The sequence below is a fragment of the Papilio polytes genome, unplaced genomic scaffold, assembly GCF_000836215.1.
Source record: "Papilio polytes unplaced genomic scaffold, Ppol_1.0 DF824024.1, whole genome shotgun sequence".
In the NCBI taxonomy this organism is placed as follows: Eukaryota; Metazoa; Arthropoda; class Insecta; order Lepidoptera; family Papilionidae; genus Papilio; species Papilio polytes.
In genome coordinates, this window is record NW_013525180.1 from 2,732,090 (window position 1) to 2,752,426 (window position 20,337).

General features: G+C 35.0%; 1 protein-coding gene across 1 annotated transcript in view; it reads left to right on the top strand.

Moving 5' to 3' along the window:
• The window catches only part of LOC106101136, a 44,204-nt gene continuing 23,867 nt past the window's right edge, over positions 1-20,337 (top strand). The window contains exons 1-25 of the mRNA XM_013280261.1: positions 1-157; positions 2,349-2,556; positions 2,958-3,044; positions 3,670-3,902; positions 4,649-4,862; positions 8,014-8,109; positions 8,252-8,481; positions 8,827-9,043; positions 9,872-9,967; positions 10,044-10,273; positions 10,888-11,104; positions 11,542-11,634; positions 12,075-12,304; positions 13,091-13,295; positions 13,904-13,999; positions 14,606-14,832; positions 15,276-15,495; positions 16,143-16,238; positions 16,633-16,862; positions 17,012-17,222; positions 17,647-17,739; positions 17,986-18,215; positions 18,674-18,881; positions 19,429-19,524; positions 20,060-20,289. Coding sequence (XP_013135715.1) covers positions 41-157; positions 2,349-2,556; positions 2,958-3,044; positions 3,670-3,902; positions 4,649-4,862; positions 8,014-8,109; positions 8,252-8,481; positions 8,827-9,043; positions 9,872-9,967; positions 10,044-10,273; positions 10,888-11,104; positions 11,542-11,634; positions 12,075-12,304; positions 13,091-13,295; positions 13,904-13,999; positions 14,606-14,832; positions 15,276-15,495; positions 16,143-16,238; positions 16,633-16,862; positions 17,012-17,222; positions 17,647-17,739; positions 17,986-18,215; positions 18,674-18,881; positions 19,429-19,524; positions 20,060-20,289 — 4,410 coding nt within the window. The 5' untranslated portion in view covers positions 1-40. The remainder of the gene's footprint in view (positions 158-2,348; positions 2,557-2,957; positions 3,045-3,669; positions 3,903-4,648; positions 4,863-8,013; positions 8,110-8,251; positions 8,482-8,826; positions 9,044-9,871; positions 9,968-10,043; positions 10,274-10,887; positions 11,105-11,541; positions 11,635-12,074; positions 12,305-13,090; positions 13,296-13,903; positions 14,000-14,605; positions 14,833-15,275; positions 15,496-16,142; positions 16,239-16,632; positions 16,863-17,011; positions 17,223-17,646; positions 17,740-17,985; positions 18,216-18,673; positions 18,882-19,428; positions 19,525-20,059; positions 20,290-20,337) is intronic.

The following is a 20,337-nucleotide window of genomic DNA, read 5'->3' on the forward strand; positions in this document are numbered from 1 at the left end:
TAGTTGGGTTTGTGTTGTGATCGGCAGCTATGATCTCAATATGATTACTAGAATATTAGTAATTTTTAGTATTTTAGGTTTAAGCAGTGCACAGTTGGTACAATTTGGACAGTGTAATCCGAATATCGCTTTGCAGACGAATTTTAATCCTTCAAGAGTAAGTTACTTTGTGATTTTTAGAGATAGTTGTTATTAATGTGTGTGTTTTGGGACATTTTAAATGGAGATTATCAAATTTAGTGTAACATCTAAGTTTTGTAACGGATTTTTTTAGAAGTGCATATTGTGATTCGGATAAATCATAAACAATGTCAAGTAGATAAAAAAAAATTCTGAATATTAGAAAATCAGACAAAATCTCGCGATTTAGAAAATTTCATGTATCAATTTAAATATGTTTGTATATTATATAAATAATGACCATTACTGCAGTCTATTCATTCTTTTCATGAAATGTATAAAATAATAAACGTCTACGAACTATCGCATTCTGAAATCAGATTTAATTATTCGGTTTCCTTTTATCTTTACTTAAAACATTTCTGATACCAAAAATAGATTAAATCTTAAATCAAAACTTATTCAACGCTCATCTTTTAAATCTCTTTTAGAGATTACAATAAAACATACAAAAGATGTCGACATACAAAACAAAGCCATTGGCTCCTTTAATACAGGGAATCAACCTCGTAAAATAGCCAAGGATATATAATTAAAACAATTTATGTGAAATGTATTTGTAAAATTATAAATAATGTGTTTCGTCTGATGAGTGTGTCAGAGGATTAATTTAAGTCCAGAGACCTTACCTTTAGAGACAAGCACTACTCTCGTCCCTACCCTACCCGTAGACATTACCATACACGTAGTCAACACACTACATGTAGGTCAATACACCACAACAAGGGTGCAGAACATGATATAATACCATCTTTAACTACGTACGTAAGGGTATGCATCGCCTGTTTGAGATGTTAATGGTCAATGGTCGCTTCGGTATTTCGGCGAGTTGCTCGTGCCACCATATAAAAAAGTATTGTTATAGGAGCCACATTCATGTTATGCTTTTATGTATTCTTTCAATTTGTACAGAATAAACTGACCAATAACACCATTTTTCCATTTAACCACACTCCCCTGCTCGCCAATACCAATATGGCTGTCGTGTAGTCGAGCCAATGCGGATTATTAACATAACAAGTAGAATTCCGATATTTTAAACCATGACACAAATATTTCAATAATGTGTTGGATTACAATTACAAAGTTTATATTGTTATTTTAAATAAAGATAAATGGTATTCATTTATAGCACAGACTAAATAACTTTCAAGAATACATCAAAATAGTTAAAAAACTAACAAAGTAGTCAAATGAGTCACTTAGTCTTTAAATATATATATTTTTAATATATCTGAAAATTAATTTCTTAGTACTTTAGCATACCTAAACCTTGACATCGTTACAACGATAAATTCTAGGTGAGGCCCTAGTATGTGATAAAAATAATGTTTTTTTCGTATCTAGATAAAAAAAGTTATCGTTACCCGGTACCTGGATAAGATCTTATAACGGCTTGATTTCAATTTAATCAAATGAGGAACGTATTGTTTCAAATTATGTTTCCATGTTGTGTTATCAACAATAAACTTAATAACTTTAATAAAACTTACAAATATTAATGCGAAAGTTTAGATGGATGATTTTTTTTTTAGAATTAGTTAATTTAGAAGGTTTAGAAATTAACCATATAAGATATCGACGGTACAAGAAAAAGGATCTTGATTCACCCCTAGTTTTTTTTAATTCTTAAATGTCATTTAAAAAACTGATCCCGTTTTAGTTCAGATTAACAAATGTTTTTAGGAGTTAACTCATGTCATTTCTTGTTTTCGTGATATCCAAATCTCGGATCAAAAATGGCATTGTAACTGTTAATAATAAAATATTCAAACAATTTCAAAAGTCGTATTTTAAATACCGCTTCTTATAATGTGTCTTCAAAGTTGTATGTTTCTAAGAATTTCGGACATTCTCTTGTTTCGCTCTGTGGCCTCCCAATCCGGTAATAATAACGAAGTAACGGCTCATGCCGAGGCTGCTGAGGGAGCCCTCGAGCTCAGTTACTCATAAACGAGGTTTAGGCTAAGCGCCATCTGCGCTCGGCTACCTCAAGCCCGGTGAATCTGTAAATGCCTCTTCAAGGCAAACAGTGGCCATTCAGTCTCAAAAAAAAAATCTTGTTTCGGGTAGTTCTAAATATTTTATAGCGACGATGAAGTTGTGAATATCAGTCAATCTAACCTAGTATCTAAATCTAAGTTCATTTCTAACTCTTATTTTTGTAGTTCCTCGGCACGTGGCATGGAATCGCTAGAGCTGATAATAATCTACAAAATGGCGACTGTGCAGTTCTCGAATTGACACAGAACAATAATGTTATCAATATAAGAAATACAGCTGTTAATAACAATTTCTACGAAGAAATAACCGGCACAGCATCAATTGAACAGGGTACAGCGAAATACACGCTCAACCTGAATGGCGTGCAGAATCGTAAGTATACAAATTATTATAAACAAGCTAGAGACTCCGTCTGTCTAAAATTAAAAAAATATACCCTATATTACTCGGCGATAACGTAGCTTTCTAATCGTGAAAGAATTTTTAATATAGACCCAGTAGTTTTTGAGTTATTTCAATACATTCAATAATACAAATCTTTCCTCTTCATAGTATTAGTATAGACAATCGGATAACTTACTTAATACGCCTAAAGACTGGATAAAATTAACCTTTTCTAAATCCTAAACCTGTCCATTAATAGACAATTAAAAAGAAAAATGAAACATAAATGTTAATCAAATTTGACCTCACTGTTTAAAATCGATCTTGCCGTTTTAGTTCAAGTTAATGGGCAAACTGACTTAAAAATTAAATTACCCTTTTATTTACAGCTGTCGATTTCTGGATATTAACTACGGACTATGATAACTTCGCTGTTGGATATGCCTGTCAAAACATTGGAAATGTACAGCGAAGCGGTAAGATATTAAATTATTATCAATTCTATTTTAAAAAAAAGGAAAATGGAGTAACACAATAACAAACTGATATAAAACATAAAAAAAGACGAATCCTGGTATCTTCTCGATCAATACTATATTTTATACTAATATAATAAAGCGTAAACACACACTTCTTTGTTGCCTTAGATGTCAGTAATTACAGCATATTTTTGGATAATTCTTTCTTTAGTAAAAAGCCCTACACTTTCGTCACGCTTTAGGCTTTACATTTTCACGCCATTAAACTTAGAGAGTAAATATTTTGAATAAAAACCTTAATGTGGGAAAGAGACCATAACTTGCTGCCAACAATCAAGGAAGCAAGATTGCTATAGTAAGGTAAAAGGTATTTTGTCACTTGCAATTGAGAATTTGACAAATGTAAACAGTAAAATAAAGTTTTTATAATTTCATGCGGATGAAGCAGCACGGGAACAGCTAGTCAATAAATAAACATGAACCAGGGTCTTGTAAAATTGTAGTTTTCAAAGCTATAAGAGCTAAGAGACTATTCCATCTACTCGCAATGTTATATAGGAAAGTTAACTGGCTTCATTTAATCCTAATATAATAAACCGTTCCACTGTAAACTGCCTTCCAGTGTACCTTTGGCAGTTGGGACGAGCGACTTCATATCCCACCGAGATGATGGAAGCTCTCGTTAACACAACCATAAGCAACCTTCTTGGCATCGACACATCAGCCTTACGAAGAATTGAACATTCAGATAACGCCTGTTACATCCTACCAGATATCCCTGACAACCAATCAGTGATACTTCCTGGACAATGTAACACTAATATGAGTGTCGTTACCAACTTCAACGCTGCCAGGGTAAGTGTAGTATTTTCAGATTTGGGCAAAAAGAGGTTTTTTACCTCTTTACTACGGACGCAATTGATTGGGAATTAACTCAACATTCCATTATCAGAAAAAGTCTCTATTTTTCTATCGAAATGTGTTTACTTTAATACTGTTTTTAATAAAATTATATGTAAATAGATAATTCAGATCAATGACTGCATACGACGTCTCGTTGTAATATGATACGAGTGTAATTTCACTCATTAAATTAGTTTTTATTCAATAATGTAATTGACACATTTATTGTCTTATTACCGAAGCTACAAAGGTGAAACAAATGACAATCGCACACGCGCACAACTGATGTGCGATTGTCATTTGTTCCGCAGTTAATTCAACTGTTTAGTTGCACAACTAAAAATCGAGTAGTGTGCGAACCTCCATTTAAACTAATAGGAATCAAAGCGAGACTGGACAGTTGTTTGATAGTCAAAGGTGTACCCTCCCTCCCCGCCCTAATTCTAATTATGTAGAAAGATTTTAATTTGACAAAGAAATAAATTGAATCTTGTCCAATCTTCTTAACTGTTGGGTCGAATTTGGCTTACACAGAGAGATTTAAAAAAAAATCACGCGGGATTATAAGTTTGTTCGCAAGCGTTAAGAAGGTTGAAAGCGGGAATGTTACAGACGAGCATTTATTTAAATTCCTTACTAACGAAGTTTGCATACGACATCTTGTTTGTTATATTTTTTAACTATAATTAAAATTTCAGTTCGGTGGAGTATGGCATCAAATATCGAGATATTACACAGAAAACGAAAGTGGATCTTGCAACCGAGCGGAATACACGTTATCAGACGGCGGAGTCATCGTACTTAACAGTCAAGTGGTTAATCAAAGATTAGAGACAATCAGCGGCAGAGCAGCTGTTAGCAGTACTGATGGATCCGCTAAATTAATTGTCAACTTAGAAGTAGCACCAAACGGTATGTTTTTAGAAGAAATCTATTCTTCAATACTAATATTGTAAAGAGGAAACATTTGTATTTTTATGTGTATTATAACTCAAAAACTACTGCGCTGATTTCAAAATATCTTTCACCGTTAAAAAGCTAAGTTGTCAGTAACATATGCTTATTTATTACTTTTTGATTTCACGCTTACGAAGTCGCGAGCAACAGCTAGTGACGTTATAAAGAAAAGAGATTTGTATTTTTGTATGTATTGAAATAAGTCAAAAACTACGGGCCGATTTTAAATTCTTACACCATTAGAAAGCTACGTTGTCAGCGAGTAACATACGTTGTTTTTATATTCACTCGGACAAAGTCGCGAGCAACAGCTAGTGATATTACAAAGAGGATAGATTTGTATGTATTGAAATTACTCAAAAACTACGGTTAATAGAGGTCTAGGTCTAGGCACGTCGTTAAAAATTAGATCAATAGAAGACCACAAACTTGTTTAAGGGCCTGTCCCACTACTGGCTGATAGAGGCTCAGATAGCTTAAAAATGACGTCACTGTCAGATAAGGGAACCAAAATCTTATATTTCCATCACATTGTACACAACGTGTAAAATCTTTTATTTTACACGTTGGATTATTATCCAATTTATAATTTCGTGGGACAGGCCCTAAGCGTTACATAAACAATTCAGCTGTAGTTATCGTTTGTACTTAATTCTACATTATTATATAGTGTCGGCAACTTTAAACAATTAAGGAAGGTGTGTTTAATACAATAATCATGTATTGTATGGATAACATTTATAGCAGATATCAATGCAACGATATGACTCAACTAAGTCTATATATACCTTAATCTATATCTATACTATTATAATAAAGCGTAAACATACATTTCTTTGTTGCCTAAGATGTCAGCAATTACAGCATATTTTTGATTAATACCTTTTTTAATAAAAGCCCTACACTTACTGTGCCGTACAAACGGGTTCGGGTCCCGCGGCACAACCTACCCTTGAACTACGATTGCACCGGAGGGCATAATATTGTAAACGTAATGGGGAAAATGGTACTCACCAGCTCGATGAATTTGCGTCACCTCCTGCAGGTGCCTTGTCTCAGTCAATGTCAATCGAGTCAGTCTGGTTCAGTCAAGTCTATAGGCCCAGCGATTCTGCCTGAAGATGTATCAGCAATTTCGAGCGCGAAACCGAATTTAGCGACCCCGTTCGCTACCGAAATCGACACACCTGTTGTGTCTCCGCGTTATAAAAAAAGCAACTTTAATCCGCACAAGTGTTCGCGACCGTTCCGCTTGGCTGCTCGATTCCGACCTTTTTGTCGCACCCCTCTCCGCAGGCCCCGCACCCGTCCGTAGTGGAGAGGGTTTATTCTTCTACCCGCCCGTGCGAGAAAAATAAAATAAGCGCGCTTACCCGCACTAAACCCGGGGCGCGAAATACAAAATTATGTTCGCCACCGAATGTGGCGAACCCGTGCTATCTATACCGAACACTTACGTCACGCTTTAGGCTATATGTTTACACGCCCATAAACTTAGGTGGTAAATATTTTGGATTAAAGCCCTAATGTGGGAAAGAGACCATAAGTTGCTGCCAACATCAAGGAAGAAAAATTGCTAAGGTTTGTCATGTCATGTCATTTTAACATTTGCTATTAATAATTTGACAGAAGTAAAGAATAAAATAAAAATTTCATAATTTCATGCGGATGAAGCCGCACCGGAACAGCTAGTATAATAATATTGGAGTGTCTGGTCGTAGTATAAAAAGAAAAATTCCAGTTTATGGTAAGATGTGTCCAATGTCAAAGGCCTTCGTTGTCATTTTTGCGATGGCATTTTGCCTTTTTCAATTCAAAGTTTTACAAAGGTAAACAATTATTTTCTTATTGAAGATACAAAGTCACTTAATTTTCATAAAAAATCTTCACTATATGTCCACACTGAAGGACTCCCTAAGTTATAGACCTAGGCCCTAGTCACACTGGTCCAGTGCGGGTTGACTTTAAACATATCTTTTGAATTTGATATGCATACATGAAGATGTTTTCTTTCATCGTAAAATCTGTAGATTACAAATCGAGTACTTAACCCTTAATCCACCAACGCTTGCTCGAAACCGATGTTTGCTCTCAAAATTCATATTAGAAACTCTTATTGAGTAAATAAAATTATATCTTCAAAAACATTTTTGACGGGGTCATCCATATCTTTGTATGCTCCGACACTAAGTTGATAATCTACGGATGTTGTTTTTTTACATAAGTATATTTTAAACTCCAAGTGTTTCTAACTTATCAAACGAGAAGACTGATTAGTACGTTTTATACAGATTGCATTCTAGAATGGCTTTTCTAACTTTGGCATAGGATTCATATTCTATTGACTAATTTCTTGATATCGGAGTCACCTAAGGTGGGCTAAAATATTTACATAATATAAGATTATATTACAAGACACAGTAACATGATTGCAAGGTTATTAAAACTTAGAATAAATCGGTTATGTAACGCTAAAATTTAATAATAGCAAAGTATCGTGAATCAACTTAGAAAATTAAGCATAGAAATCACTATTTTACTAATATTAAAAATGGACGTAACTTCGGAGTGGCTCGTCCGATCTCGATGAAATTTGACACAGATATACATAACTACTATCTGTTCGCTGAAATAAGAATTGTAGAAACATAAGCTATTTTACTCACAGATAAATTACCTTTCTAATGGTGAAAGAATTAAAATAAGGAGTAAAAGGAATGGTATGGGCATGTTATGAGAAGGGATGAATCGCATGTAACAAGACGGACGTTAGTTATGAATGTGGAGGGGGACACCGGTAGAGGTAGACCTAGAAAGAGATGGATGTATTGCGTGAAAGGTGACATGATCAAGAAGGGAATGATGACTGAGATGACGGATGATAGAGTGCTTTGGAGGACGAAAACCCGGTGCGCCGAGCCTACGGGAGTAGGATAAGGCAAGGGAGAATATGATGAATGGTGAAAGAATTTTTAAAATCGACCCAGTAGTTTTTGAGTTATTTCAATAACTACGAATACAAATCTTTCCTCGTTATTCTATTAGTATAGATTTTAAACACAGATAAGGATGTCAAGTTTTTAATTTTACTTTTCTTTATTTACAGTTTTTTCAACAGCAGAACTCTGGGTGTTGGCGACTGACTATGTCAACTATGCCGTGTCCTATAACTGTGTCAACCTTGATAATAATCGAAGAAGAGGTATCAAATTGTTTTAAACGCATCCCTATTTTTTAAACAATAAAACTAAATAAATTTAAATTTAATTGAAGGAACAGTATGCACATTCTTCTATTTACTTTGATAATGTTTTAAAATAACTAAATCATTTTTTTTATTTTAGTGCGGAGTTGGATCCTTAGCAGGCAAAGACAATTATCAGGGGTGTCACAACAAGCGGTTAACGAATTGATTAGATCTGAAGTGGACTTGAACACTAGATTCTACCAACAGACGGACCAATCCGATGCGGGATGCTTTTATTTCCCTGAACCAGTTGCGAACGAGCCTGTTGTGTTCCCTGGACAATGTGACATGAGTATACCAGCCATGCCTAACTTCCAACCCGATAGAGTAAGTACAAACTGCTTTCAAATGGTTTCAAGAATGTAACTATTTTTAAACACCCGTTTCCATGTTATAAATGTTACCATGACTGCTCTTAAAAAGCATAACTAAAGGAATTTATTGATGTTCTCCAATGCTTTCTCAACTTTTTATTACTTTAGTGCTTCAAATCCTACTAATTATGAATGCGAAAGTTTAGATGCATGGATAGAGGTTAGAGTTTGTAGCTTAAACTGCTGAACGGATCACGATGTTTGGAATATAGAGGATAGTCTGGAAGAACATATAGGCTACTTACTTTTGTTTTTTTTTACTGCCCTTTCTTTATTTATAATAATTTATTACTTCCAGTACATGGGTTTATGGCATGATATAGAATCTTATCCATCGGTATTTCAAACTGGATCCTGTAACAATGCTCTGTACACTCTGACTGGAGGAATAGTGCGAGTGTTCAATACTCAAGTGATCAACGAGACATTGGACACTATGGAGGGTGTCGCTGTTCTTGCCTCGACTGACGGGACAGCTAAACTCACAGTTTCATTCCCAATCGCCGGCACCAATCGTAAGTTAGCATTGATATATGTTTCTGAAGTTACCATTTGTATTCACCTACTTAATTTTAGTGTTATGTTAGAGTAAGTTTCAACGGAGTAAAACTCAAGTTAGTTCGTAATCGCATTTCATGAAGTTATGTCATGGTACTGTGAGATACACATGGAACAGTGGTAGAGCCCACTTTAACATCTTCGCACGAATGGGCCGGCTCGCCCGGTGTAATACCACGACCACACAGAAAACAGGCGTGAAGTGGGAGCGATTCCGCGTTTCGTCTGATTTGTGTGGTGCCGGAGGCCTAATTTTAGTCTCTTTCCCTTACCACCCTTTATTAAGAGGTAATGATGGCAATGAAAAGTGGATTTGACGCACAGTCAATGAAGGGTAGGCAACGCATCTGCAATTGCGGATGTTTATGTGCAGCGGTCGCTTTCCATTTCGGTGGATTCAGGTGGCCGCTTGCTCGTTTGCCACTTTATATTAAATGTATAAAAAAGTTTTCGAACTAACACTAACGAATTATTAAAGTAGCTGAAATCGGTTATGACCGATTGTTTGGAACAGTTGTATTATTCCAAAGATATTCAACAAACGCAGACGTGGCAATGAACAAATTTCACTGGTGCTTTATTTTTAATATATGGTTTTGAGGGTCTATTAATAGAAAGAGTTAGTGAGATTATGTAAAAAATGTTCAAGTGAATTGTCAATTATACCTCATTAACATGTTATGGTTTTGTTAACAACGCCATCTATTTCACAAATTGAAATCTAAATATTTTAATTGTTATTTTTAGAATGAAACGTTTACTAAATATTAATATTTATGTTACAGTCACAACCTCAACCGACTACTGGGTTTTAGATACGGATTATTCCAGCTATTCGTTAGTGTACTCTTGCACAAATATGGGTAACGATCGAAGACAAGGTAAGATTCGATTAGTTTTTCCACGCGAACGAAGTCGGAGACGACAATTAGTTTAATATTAATTCTATATTTTCAGTATACGCTTGGAAATTGAGCAGATCAAAACAACTAACCGCAGCCGCCAATATTGCTATAAACACTGTTGTAAATAACGTCCAAGTTTTGGATCAAAGATATTTCGTGGCCAAAGATCAGTCGGCCGCGGGCTGTTTCTATTACCCCGAGCCGCAGACCAACGTGCCTGTCCGTTTCCCGGGACAATGTGATCTAAATGTACCTGTCGTGACAGGATTTTCTATGCAACAGGTGAATAACGAATAAAATAATTAAAAAGACATTAGTTTGACATAGATATAAAATCGATATGTTTTCCAGCAAATTCTGAAAAAAAATTTGATTTTGAAAAAAAATTTTCAAAAAAAGCCACAAGCAGACACTTTAATACAAACTTTTCCACCGGTACTTTCCCTGAAAGGTACTATATCAGTTGTCAAGTTTAGTGCCATCTCTTGTGTTTTGACATGTAATAAAATAATTTACAAAATTATAATAAGCTCCATCTTTAGTTATAAAACATATAAACATTTAAATATTCCTAAAGACACCTTATGGCAATTTAAAATACAATTAATTAAATTTAAATATGGTTTTGAGGATCTATCAATAGTTAGTGATGATTATGTGAAAATTGTTTCAAGTGAAGTGTCAAGTATGCCTTCTCTATATTTGAATCTCTTTGGCCACAAAGCTTCCCAACTATATTTTCCACTTACTTCTTAATCTTTCAAACAAAGAGGTTGGATATTAATTATTTTTAATTTATTGATTGCCAGCATTCTTACTATAAATTCTTGTCCTGTTCTGCCGTTTTATTTAAATATTTTTCCTTGATATAGGCTAATAGATCCAATGTCTTTTAGTTCCAAGGTATATGGTACGAAGTGGAAGCGTACCCTAAAGAACAACAGACTGGTCAGTGCGTGTACCACACATACAGCACTGGTACAGGGAATACATTGAACTTGGTATCATCAAGTGTCACTGATCAATTCCTCGGACTTACAAATTCAGTTCTGGCGTTTGAATCGACAGATTCAAGCGGCAGATTAACTTTGAGAATGCAAACAAACTCTGGAGGTACGCATAAGTATCTTTTTACTGATTATTTTTTTATTATTTATTTAATTAATCTAAAACTAACAAAACTGACTTCTCTAACTTGTTTCTTGAACAAATGTCGGCCACCTTAAACACAATCCTGGTTTCGTCCGTAGACGGGAAAGCCAGGATAGTGTTTTATATTATAAATGCGAAAGTTTAGGTGGATGTTTGTTAGAATTTGTATCCTTAATAGCTGAACGGATCTCATTGAAAGGCATAAACGTAGAGGATAGTCTGAAAGAACACATAGACATACTTCTGTTTTGTTTTTGATTCCACGCCGACGCAATACTATGCTAAACTTATTTTTTGTTATCGAATCAGCGCCATCTAGCGGTTTTAGAAAAGAATTAATAATCAGATCTAATTTTGAATGTTATGTTCTACAATTTTTGAAATTTATTTGTTTGCAGAAATCGTTATTCCATTCTGGATTCTAAGCATAAATTATAATGATTTCGCGTTGGCCTACAGCTGTATTAATGATGGAACCGACTTCAGAAAGGGTAAGCATAATTATCTGTACTAATATTATAAGCAGGAAAGTTTTTTTTAGTAACTAATAAACTCAAAAACTACCTCACTTTAATAAATACTTTCACAATTTTTATACCACATTATCGTTTAGTATGACTCATTAGAAGTGAGAATGGACCACAAATATGACAATTCTAAATCCCATCTTTCCAAATGAAATGACTACTAATTTAACGGAATCGAATCTTATTATCTCACTAATATTATAAATGCGAAAGTTTAAATAGATGTCTGTTAGAGTTTGTAGCCTAAACTACTGAATAGATTTTGAAGAAATTTGGTATAGATGTTAGGGATATTCTGGAAGAAAACAGACTCACTTTTGTTTTTTAATTTCACGCGGACGACAGAATATAATCATTAAAGCAAACCAGTTTAGAGAACTTTTCTAAAGACTTTCCTCTAACAGTTTTCAGTTGGAAGCTAAGTCGTTCAAAGCAGCTATCCGCAGCAGCGAACACAGCGATTACTACAGTAATGGCTAACAATGTTGTACTTGATAATCGCTACTACCAGAACATCGATCAATCTGATAGCGCCTGTTTCTATCTACCCGATATACCATTAGGACAGCCTGTTGTATTACCGGGACAATGTAACCAAAATATACCCGTCGTGCAAAACTTCGACGTTGCTCGTGTAAGTATTACTTCGGGATTCTCCCTTCCCTTTTGTATTGACTTGTTCCGTTTACCTAAATTGACCAATATCACTCTCGTGGATACTACACAGCCACTAATTGGAATTTGAAGGAAAAGTAATACTTTATTTAAAAATAATAATAGATGGCTCTGAAAATAGAAAAGTAAATAATAAGTATAAAAATTCTTGATATTTAACTAGTTAAGTAAATTTAGTTAGGTAAACAGAACAAGACGTATAGTGTATATTTTTTTTACAATTGTGTGCAATCGGTAGCTCAGGGGTTTAACTTGACGTGTTGCCAGGTTTTCGGTTTGAATCTCATGTACTAATGTTTTTTTTTCGATTATTAAAACTTTAAATGTATACAATTTACCCTTAATTGTTACGTAAAGAAAATCATCAGCATGAATATCGGTGAAGAAATTTAAAGATGTGTGATAAATAAATAATAATGCTGTTTGTGTATTTATTACATTAGAATTTAGTCCCCACTTCATTTAGTAGTTTCTTATAAGAAAGAGATGGGAAAAGGAACGTAGATTTAACGGAGGAGAAACGTCCTCTTTATGTGCGTCTCCTCCGTTGATGAAGGGTAGGCAAAGCATCCGTCATTGCGAATGTCTATAAGCAGCGGTTGCTTCGCCATTTTGGCAAATCAGATGACCGCTTGCTTGTTTGCCACCTTATATTAAAAAAAAGACTACACAACTTACAATACCTATAAATCGGTCCTTTAAAATACGCAGCATTTTTTGCTTAATAACGTAATTTCATTTTCAGTACTTAGGACGTTGGCGTCTGATAGAAAGTTATTTCACGGAGCAACAAACGGGCACTTGCCACGATGCTACTTACACATTGAATAATAACATAGTAGATGTTTACAACACACAAGTTATTAACCAACAACTGGACACAATAAATGGCACCGCGACTCTCGCGACTACTGATGGTAGCGCTAAACTACTGGTCAACTTCCCTGGAAGTAAGTATTTGATCTACACTATAAAGAGAAAAGATTTGTATTTTTGTATGTATTGAAATAACTCAAAAGCTAGGCCTATTTAAAATCTCTCACCATTAACAAGTTACGACGTCACTGAGTTAAACTATATTTTTTTTAAATACACGCGGGCGAAGTCTCGAGCAACGGGTAATAATAATATAAAGAGGAAATATTTGTATTTTTGTATGTATTGAAATAACTCAAATTCTGAGCCGATTTCAAATCTCTCACCATTAAAAAGCTACGTTATCAGTGAGTAACATAGGCTGTATTTTAAATTATTTTTTAAATTCACGCGAGCGAAGTCGTGACCAATAGCTAGTATGTACTAATATTATAAAGGGGAAAGTTTTGTGTTTTTGTATGTATTGAAATAACTCTAAAACTACTGGGACAATTTTTAAAATTCTTTCACCGTTAGAAAGGTAATTTATCAGTGAGTAACATAATTTTTTTTAATATTTATATTCACGAGGACGAAGTAACCAGTAACAGCTAGTTATTAACCATGTGGAAGGTCAAGTTACAGTGGATATCAGTAAAAAAAAATAAAAAACGCTTACATGTTTGTCCCATTTTTGTTACAGCACCAGCGCCAGCGGAATACTGGGTTTTAGATACTGACTACGATTCTTACGCCCTAGTCTACAGCTGTAGGAATATCAACAATCAACAACAAAGAGGTAAAATTCCCCTTTTACATTTGAACAAAGCAATCAAATTCATAATTAAAACCATTATAATACCGTCTTTTAAAGATATTTAAAAATATATAGGAGGCATAGATGACACTTTACTTGAAGCATTTTTCATGTAATCATCACTAAAACCATCTATTATTAGTTCCTTAAAACCACGAATTAATTGCCAATAGTGTCATTAAATATTAAAATTGAGAAGCAAAAGGTTAGCGTGGTATGGACATGTTATGTGACGAGACGATGGGGACATAAACCTGAAAGTGTTAAGAATGAATGTGGATGGCTTCAAAGGAAGAGGAAGACCGAAGAAAGTATGGATGGATTGTGTGAAAGAGGATATGCTTAAGGAGTGGATTCAGATATGACGGCTGATAGAGATGTATGGAAGAGCAGCACATACTGTGCCGACCCTCCATAAGGGATAAGGGCAAGTGGATGATGAAATATTAAATACTTATATTTTGTAACACTGTTTAGTGTACAATTTTATAAAAAAAATTATTGCATGAATAATAAATATCTAAACTTTACACTACGCCTCGGGTATATGTCTTATTGTAACCGCTAAAAAAAGTTACCTTTTTTCAGTTTTTGGCTGGAAACTCAGTCGTACCAGGAATTTAACACCAGCAGCGGTTAACAACATCAATAGAGTTATTAACACCGTGGACGTCCTCAACAACCGTTTCTTCGAAATCATCGACCAATCAGATTCCGGTTGCTTCTACTATCCAGTGCCCAGCAACAATCCTGTTGTTTTCAGAGGACAGTGTGATCCTAATATAAGAGTGGTCACTGGCTTTGACGTAGCTAGGGTAATATATTATTTACTCTCTATTGCTCTTAACCTTACTAATTCATTTATAATTAAAACTCTTCCTTACATTTCTAAAAATGATCCTTTTTTATGCTGTCTTCATTTAACATTATAAGTCAACAAGCTTTTGGCCGCAACTTCACCCACGTGGAATTAAAAAAAAGTTAAAAAGCCTATGTGTTCTTACAGACTATCCTCTACATCTATGACAAATTTAATAGATATCAGTTCATCCGTTTATGCTACAAACTCTAACAAACATCAATCCATCTTTTTCGTATTTATATTATTAGATAAGATTTAACATTTTTCCTTTTGTTTATTAACAACCTAGTTATTATTATGTGTATTAAAGAATGAAGACAGCTTTTACCTTTTTATCTGCTAACTCTTATCGGTTCTGTTTGAACATGAATTAAACAAAATAAAATTTCTTTTCAGTATTTGCTTTTATGGCACGATATCGAATCTTACCCTACACCATTCCAAGATGGATCTTGTCCGAATGCCTTCTACGATTTAGGAGCAGGAGCTGTTGACGTGTTTAATTCTCAAGTTATAAACCAAACATTAGATACGATCAGAGGTGAAGCAGTTTTAAGAGACTCTACTGACGGAAGTGCGAAACTACTCGTTACCTTTCCTATTGTTGGAACTAATTGTAAGTATAATTTGATTGATGATATCTACTGATAAGCGTACTGAAGAGCGTCGGTGGCTACTGAGCCACTGGGTTTAAGCACTTGACTTGTAATCTACAGGTCTTGGGTTCGAAACCCGCCATGTACCAATGTGATTTTCGATTTTTCGAATTTTCATATGTACATAATTTACCCGACGTTCTTACGGTGAAGGAAAACATCGTGATGCAACCTGCACATATCGGTGAAGAAATTCAAAGATATGTGTGAAGTCAACCAACCCGCACTGGGCCAGCATGGTTGACTATGGCTTAGTCACCCCTTACTTAGGGTAGGCTTTGAGCCCCTCGGTGGGTACTTAATTGTGAGCTGGTGATGATTATGATGTACTGATAAGCGCCAATAGCCTAATGGTTAGGTACAGATTTACGATTACGTGGTCTAGGGTTCGAATCCCGCCTCGACTATTGTAAACCAAAACCTATCCCAAGCCTAGATCTTAGTTGGAATGGTAAAAGAAAAATTACTTAAATATCAAAAATCTGCTAAATTCTCTTTATTAAAAAAAGAAAAGAATCAGAAAGATTGTTTAAAATAAAAAATGTTTCCTGCTTCGTAGCTCTCCGTAGTTTTGAATGTTTCCAATTAACCGTTATATTTATTACAGTTACTATCACAACCGACTACTGGGTCTTATCAACTGACTACTCTTCGTACGCTTTAGTATACAGCTGTACGAATATTGACGAAGAAACATCACAAGGTATTTACATCTCTACTGATGTTTTAAAAAGAAATAATTAAAAAAATAACTCCCTACATAATGAAGCAAGCAAGATATTACTTATTATTATAAATCGGCAGAGATTGTTCTATTCTACCATTTTTCACCTGAACACCTGGGTCAGCAGCAAACAACAACAGCTAAACGGATTTCGATGAAATTTGGTATAGATGTAGAGGATGGTCTGGAAGAACACATAGGCTACTCACTTTTGTTTTTATTTATTCCGCGCGAACGGAGTCGCAGACGAAAGCTAGTCATATATAACATTCTTATTCGCACTATAATGGATACACACCAGGTGTTTTAGAGTTGGTTTCGCAACGTGTTAAAACATTTAAAAATCCAGATCATAAAATTTTAAATTTTCCAGTGTCCAGTTGGAAGCTTAGCAGAACTAAACAACTAACAACTCAGGCTACGAATGCTATAAACTCAGTAATCAATACTATACCCGTGTTGGACCAACGTTACTATCAAGCCAGAGATCAGAGCGCAGCTGGCTGCTTCTATTACCCTGAACCTGAACCAGGCATGCCAGTCATATTCCCAGGCCAGTGCGACACCACCATCGCAGCTGTTCCCAACTTCAATCTGAACTTGGTAACTAACAGTTTCACTAAAAACTTTTTAGACACAGTAAAATCTATTGAAATATTGAAACAGATTTGTCCGAGTAAGAATAATTGTTTTACTGTGATACACTCTGATGCTTATTTGCAAAAGTATTTAACTAATATTATTTTTTACAGTTCCAAGGTGTTTGGAATGAAATCGAAGCGTATCCAAAAGACCAACAAACAGGTCAATGCGTCAATCATCAGTACACATTCAATCCTACAGCAAACAGCCTGAATCTAGTCTCATCTAACGTTCTCAATGAAACATTAAGAACCTCTAACGGCGTGGTCACTATCAACTCTGTGGATAATAGTGGAAGACTGTTGATTACTCTAACTGATGGTAAGTAATTCAAAGCAATATGTATAAAACTCTTTTTTATATATGGACAAATGAGTTCGCGGCTACCTGAAACCGCCAAAATGGCGAAGTGCTGCCAATAGATATCCGCAATTACAAATGCGTTGCCCTTAATCGACAGGGAAGGAGACGCACATGAAGAAGATGCCCCTTCCTATGCGTCTTCTCCACCATCAAATCTATTTTCCCTTCCTATCTTTTGGTTATAAGAATGGTGGAAAGGAGGAGGAACTTTAATTAGGTTTTCAGCACACTCATCAAACTGTACACGGAATTGCTTCCACTTCACGTCTGTCTTCTGTATGGACAAGCCAGCCATAAAGTGCGAAGATGTTAAAGCGGACTACCACTGATCCAAGTTGACTTCTAAGTATCAAAATCACTATGATTTATTTTGTTTATCCAGGTATTGTGATACCCTTCTGGGTGCTGAGCACCGACTACTCTAACTACGCTTTGGCCTACAGCTGCGTCAACCGAGGATCAGATTATAGAGCAGGTAAAATTTGCAATTATTTACCTAGTATTTCTCTGTAACATATTTCAAGAAATGTTTATATACAGGTCACAGTTAACCGGTGGCCACGATACAGGTATTGTGTGGCCATCACCAGATTAACCAGAATAACTTAAGATAACAACTTTTTTTTAACTTCCTGTCATGTATAATTTTAAGGTATTGTCAAAGTTATTTGTTTTGTACAATCTTTGTGGTTTAATAAACGTTTTTTCATTTTTTTTTCAGTTTACAGCTGGAAGTTAAGCAGAACTAAACAATTATCTACTGCTGCTAATACAGCGATCAACAACGCTATAGCCAACATCCAAGTGTTAGACGACAGATATTATGAGACTATCGACCAATCTAATGACGCTTGCTTCTACTTACCTGACATTCCGTCTGGACAACCTGTTATTTTACCTGGAGAGTGTGACCCTAATATAAACGTTGTGCAGAACTTCAATCCAGTTAGAGTAAGTAGTCAATTTAATTAGAATACATTGTAATTTTTCTATCATACTAATATTATACTCGTATTATAAATGCGAAAGTTTAGATAGATGGATTTTTGTTAGAGTTTTTAGCCTAAACGGCTGAACAGATTTCTATGAAATTTGGAACAGATGTAGAGGATAGTCTGGGAGAACACATAGGCTACTTTATTTTATTTTATTCCACGCATACGGAGTCGCGGGCTAAAGCTAGTATCAAATAATGTATTGTTAAAGATACTAAAGATTGCAAATATAAAAGTTTGCAAAACGCTCTACTTTAGATATCGCGCACACCTTTGAATCGCACAACAGTTGTGCGATAGTTTAGTCAAAGGTGTACATTCTTAACACGCCTGATATAATCTAAATACTAAGGAAACAGAGAAATAGTAGATCTTTTGTCTCCAATGCCTTTATTTGGTTTTCGCCTTTTCCAGTACATGGGAACTTGGCGTATGATCGAGAGTTACGAATCAGATTTCCAAGCGGGTACTTGTAATGAAGCGAATTACCGTTTGCTGGCAAACGCAACAGTTGATGTCACCAACACACAAGTTGTCAACCAGAACCTGGAAGTTGTCACTGGATCTGCAGTATTGGCTACAACTGATGGCAGTGCGAAATTACTTGTCACCTTCCCTAATGGTAATAAATCACTCCTTAAACGTGTACCTTAGAGCCTGAAAGATGTAAAGAATTGCAAAAAAAATCACTTTTAATAGAATCTGGATCAATACGAATATTATAAATTGGGATTTGGATTTTTGTATGTATTAAAACAACTCAAAAACTAATGTGCCATTTCCAAAATCTTTTGCCATTAAAAAGCTACGTTATCATTGAGTAACATAGGCTATATTTTTTTTATTGATCTTTTTTTCACGCGGACGAAGTCACGGGCAACAACTAGTTTGAATTAGGTTTATAGAATCCTAAATTAACTACTAAAATATACCCAAACTCATAAAGCATTTAACTAATTAACTAACTTAGGGTCTTCATGAAGCGAGCCTATCATTCTCAAAGGCCGGCAACGCATCTGTAGTTCCTCTGGTGTTGCGGATGTCCATGGGCGTCGTTGACCACCTCGGTGTTCTCGCCGCTCGTTTGCCCCCCTTTATTATAAAAAAAAAACTAATTACTAAATGTACATGTATTTGATATTAACAGTTTCTAATTTATTTTTGTTTAGCACCAGCACCTTCAGAATACTGGGTCCTGGCTACCGACTACGATAACTACGCTTTAGTGTATAGCTGTCGTAACCTTAACAACCAACAACGACGAGGTATGTCAAGTAAAACTAATATTAAACATTTGTATTTTTATATGTATTGAAATAACTCAAAAACTACTGGGACAATTTCAAAAATTATTTCACTTCAAGCTACGTTATCACTGAGTACCATTGGCTGTATTATGCAATTTCACAAGGACGAAGTAGGGAACAACTGTCCGTACTAATGTTAAAGATTTTTTTTTGTATGTATTGAAATAACTCAAAGACTACTGGGAAGATTCCAAAAATTATTACACCATTAGAAAGCTACGTTAACACTGAGTAACATAGGATATGTTTTTACTATTTTTTTTTAATTTGACGCGAATGAAGACGGGAGCATCACCTATTGTATATATTTGACTATCGTAAAAACTACTGGGACAATTTTTAAAATTCTTTCACCATTAGAAAGGTAATTTAACTGAGAGTATTATAGGCTATTTTTTATTAGTTATATAATTTTACATGAAATCTAGAGCAACGGCTACTCATAACTTTAACTCAGATATACAAGCATTTTATTGGACCCCATTATTTTCAGTATGGAGTTGGAAGCTCAGTAGGACTAGACAGTTATCAGCCAGTGCTACTAACAGCATCAATCAGGTCGTGGATAGAGTCAATGTGTTAAATAGTCGGTATTACCAAACTATTCAGCAAACAGACGCCGCTTGCTTCTACTATCCAGAACCTGCGCCAAACACACCCGTTACATTCCGAGGTCAATGTGACCCTAATATACCGGTGGTGACCAATTTCAATCTTGCACAGGTAATAAACAAGATTAATGAAAATAAATCCGACTGTTCATGTTCTTTA